The sequence below is a fragment of the Microtus ochrogaster genome, chromosome 8 (assembly GCF_000317375.1).
Source record: "Microtus ochrogaster isolate Prairie Vole_2 chromosome 8, MicOch1.0, whole genome shotgun sequence".
NCBI lineage: Eukaryota > Metazoa > Chordata > Mammalia > Rodentia > Cricetidae > Microtus > Microtus ochrogaster.
In genome coordinates this window covers 84,877,066-84,879,883 of record NC_022015.1, presented here as the reverse complement: position 1 = coordinate 84,879,883, position 2,818 = coordinate 84,877,066, and the positions used below count along the sequence as shown (strand labels likewise).

At 47.7% G+C, this 2,818-nt stretch overlaps 1 protein-coding gene across 1 annotated transcript in view; it reads right to left on the bottom strand.

Annotated features, from left to right (window-relative positions):
• The window catches only part of Trub1 (TruB pseudouridine synthase family member 1), a 40,545-nt gene that overhangs the window by 15,997 nt on the left and 21,730 nt on the right, over positions 1 to 2,818 (bottom strand). Inside the window, exon 4 of the mRNA XM_005352539.2 lies at positions 1,256 to 1,337. Coding sequence (XP_005352596.1) covers positions 1,256 to 1,337 — 82 coding nt within the window. The remainder of the gene's footprint in view (positions 1 to 1,255; positions 1,338 to 2,818) is intronic.

The following is a 2,818-nucleotide window of genomic DNA, read 5'->3' as shown; positions in this document are numbered from 1 at the left end:
CCCTCCTCCACCACAGAGCTCCCTCCACACGGCCCTCCTCCACCACAGTCCTGAAGCTTCCTTTCCCGGTTTATGCTTGGCCAATGGGGATGAGGACACAGGAGGTTTTCTCATCTGGGTGTCACTGCCCCCAGCAGCCCCGCGTACTCTGAAAGTCCGCCCCGCCTCTTGTCTTACGCCTCTTACGCCTTAAAAGCCCCACTAACTGAAAGTCATAGCTGGGCTTCACCTAATGAGGGGATTTAGTGGAATGCCGACATTCACCAATTCCAACAATAATTTCACACTACTTCAACATCGAGGATGTGGAAATCAATCAGTGGTTTTAACTTTCATTATATTGCTTGATTAACTGAGTGTGCTACTACCTGGCGCAGAGATATTGGCAGGGCAAGTGAAGCCATTATGAACAAGAGAAGGTCGTCCTTGCTACTGGCGTAATACGGAATATGTAGTAAGGGCAATCAACACAAAAGCACAGGGAAGCAGACATTACACTGTCTGCAGTCAAATCAAGAAGAGTTAGTGTCAAACACGGGGAAAAACCAGAATGCCTACAAATAACTCAGAGTCGCTGACATCACAATGCAGGTGAACTCCCTGACAGCCGAGTGCTGCACTAGAAACAGCTCCTGCACTGTGGGGGTTGCTAGGAGACCAGTTCATTTATCTTCCCTTTCTTGAAGTAGTGAAAGAATAGCAGACAAATTAAGGTGGGCCCTGGGGAGTTCCCTTCTCCTTCAGAGAATTAGTTCTCCCCTGCTGGATCTTTGCACATGCTGACTTGTGCAGGACTAACTCGGGCATATGTATTTCAACAGCCGGGAAGTCGGTTTAAAAAACCAGGAGAGGCATGACACAGGTCAGATCCACCAGGGTTTTGGTGCTCATTCATGGGGAAAAAACATCCTAAATCCTGGCTACAAATACAATAATTCTGAACATTACAAAAACCCGGGGAAATCACTTAGAAACTCAGTGGAACTCAGAGCACAGTCTGACGTGATGAGCTCAGCTAGAGAGATCACTGAGAGCTGGAAACATCGCACACCATAGCTGTTTGTAACTCTGCTGTAGCGTTTCTCTTGGACAGGGTCTCACTGTGTAGCCAGGCTGGTCTGGAACTGCAATCCTCCTGCCTCAGCCTCCCAGGGCTGGGATTACCAACAGAAGCTACCACATGTTACTTAAGTTCTGCATTTTGCAATCACACAAACTTTAATTGCCAAGGAAAATGGCATTAGAGGTTCCGTACCATATGGCTTCTCGTCCGTTACCTTCCCAGTAGAATCCAGTGTGTCGGTAGCTTTCCCCAGTTCTCCAGTGGCAATATACCTCTAGGAAAGGAAATGAGAAGGGCAGCCATAAGTAACTCAGGACGGTCAGGCATGCCTCCTAACAGAGAACTTTATTAATACCAACCTAAAACAAAGTGAAGGTAAAAACAACACACTGAAATTGCCTTGTTGGTTTGCTTCTGTTGTGTGGGAAGCATTTGCAAGCCCAGAAACATGCAAACTCCCCACACCAGCCAACAAGAGAAAAAAAAAACACCAAAATGGTTTCATACTGTTATCACAAATTTCCAAAACTATTTTTATACTGGGCATACTGGCTTTTAAAGAAATTGCAGGCATAGCCAGGTCTCTGCATCGTGAATTCCACATTCACACAGTCAATCAACCATAGATAAAAAATATTCTAAAAATAAGAAGATCTGTATGATTGTGTGCAGACTTGTTGCTATTCCCTAAGTAACCCAGGATGACACTGCTTACATAGCATTTCTTCTGCAGGACGGGCTGCCTAGAGATAGTCAAGTCTGAGCAGGACTGAGGTGCCCACGTACATCACACTATGTTTTAGCAGGAGCCAAACATGGACTTTGGTCGCCACAGAGGTCCCAGAACCAATACTCTCCAGAGAGTGGGGACATTACATGCCCACAAATGGAAAGAACAGTACAATAAACCATAGCGTGGCTCACAAGAATCAATAATTGTACCAGACACACAATTAAAATGATTTCAAGGCAAATGATCTGGTACTATTCCATGAAACACTAACACCCATCTTAGTAAATATATCACACATTTAAACCAAAGGTAGATATTGGAAACCTCTGGGTCACACGAGGTTAGAACACCAAGTACAACGGGGCGCTCTGGCCAGCAGCGTGCTTTCTCAGAAAAAGACAGCTGACACCAAAGCTGGCTGAAAGGAAACTGATTTTAGAATTGATCACTATCCATGAAGGACATTAGTTCTCATGGAACTAAGACATCCCAGGTGAGGCCTGTGCCGTGTCTCTCTGCACACCTGCGCCGTGGAGTCTACCCACCAGCTGATGCACACCTGCGCTGTGCAGTGTATCCAGCAGCTGATGCACACCTGCACCATGCAGTCTATCCACCAGCTGATGCACACCTGCACTGTGGAGTCTATCCACCAGCTGACGCACACCTGTGCAGTGCAGTCTACCCACCAGCCGAGGCACACCTGTGCTGTGGAGTTTATCCACCAGATGAAGCACACCTGCGCGGTGCAGTGTATCCACCAGATGACGCACACCTGTGCTGTGGAGTCTATCCACCAGATGACGCACACCTGCATGGTGCAGTCTACCCACCAGCTGAGGCACACCTGCGCTGTGCAGTGTATCCAGCAGCTGATGCACACCTGCACCATGCAGTCTATCCACCAGCTGATGCACACCTGCACCATGCAGTCTATCCACCAGCTGACGCACACCTGTGCAGTGCAGTCTATCCACCAGCTGACGCACACCTGTGCTGTGGAGTCTATCCACCAGATGACG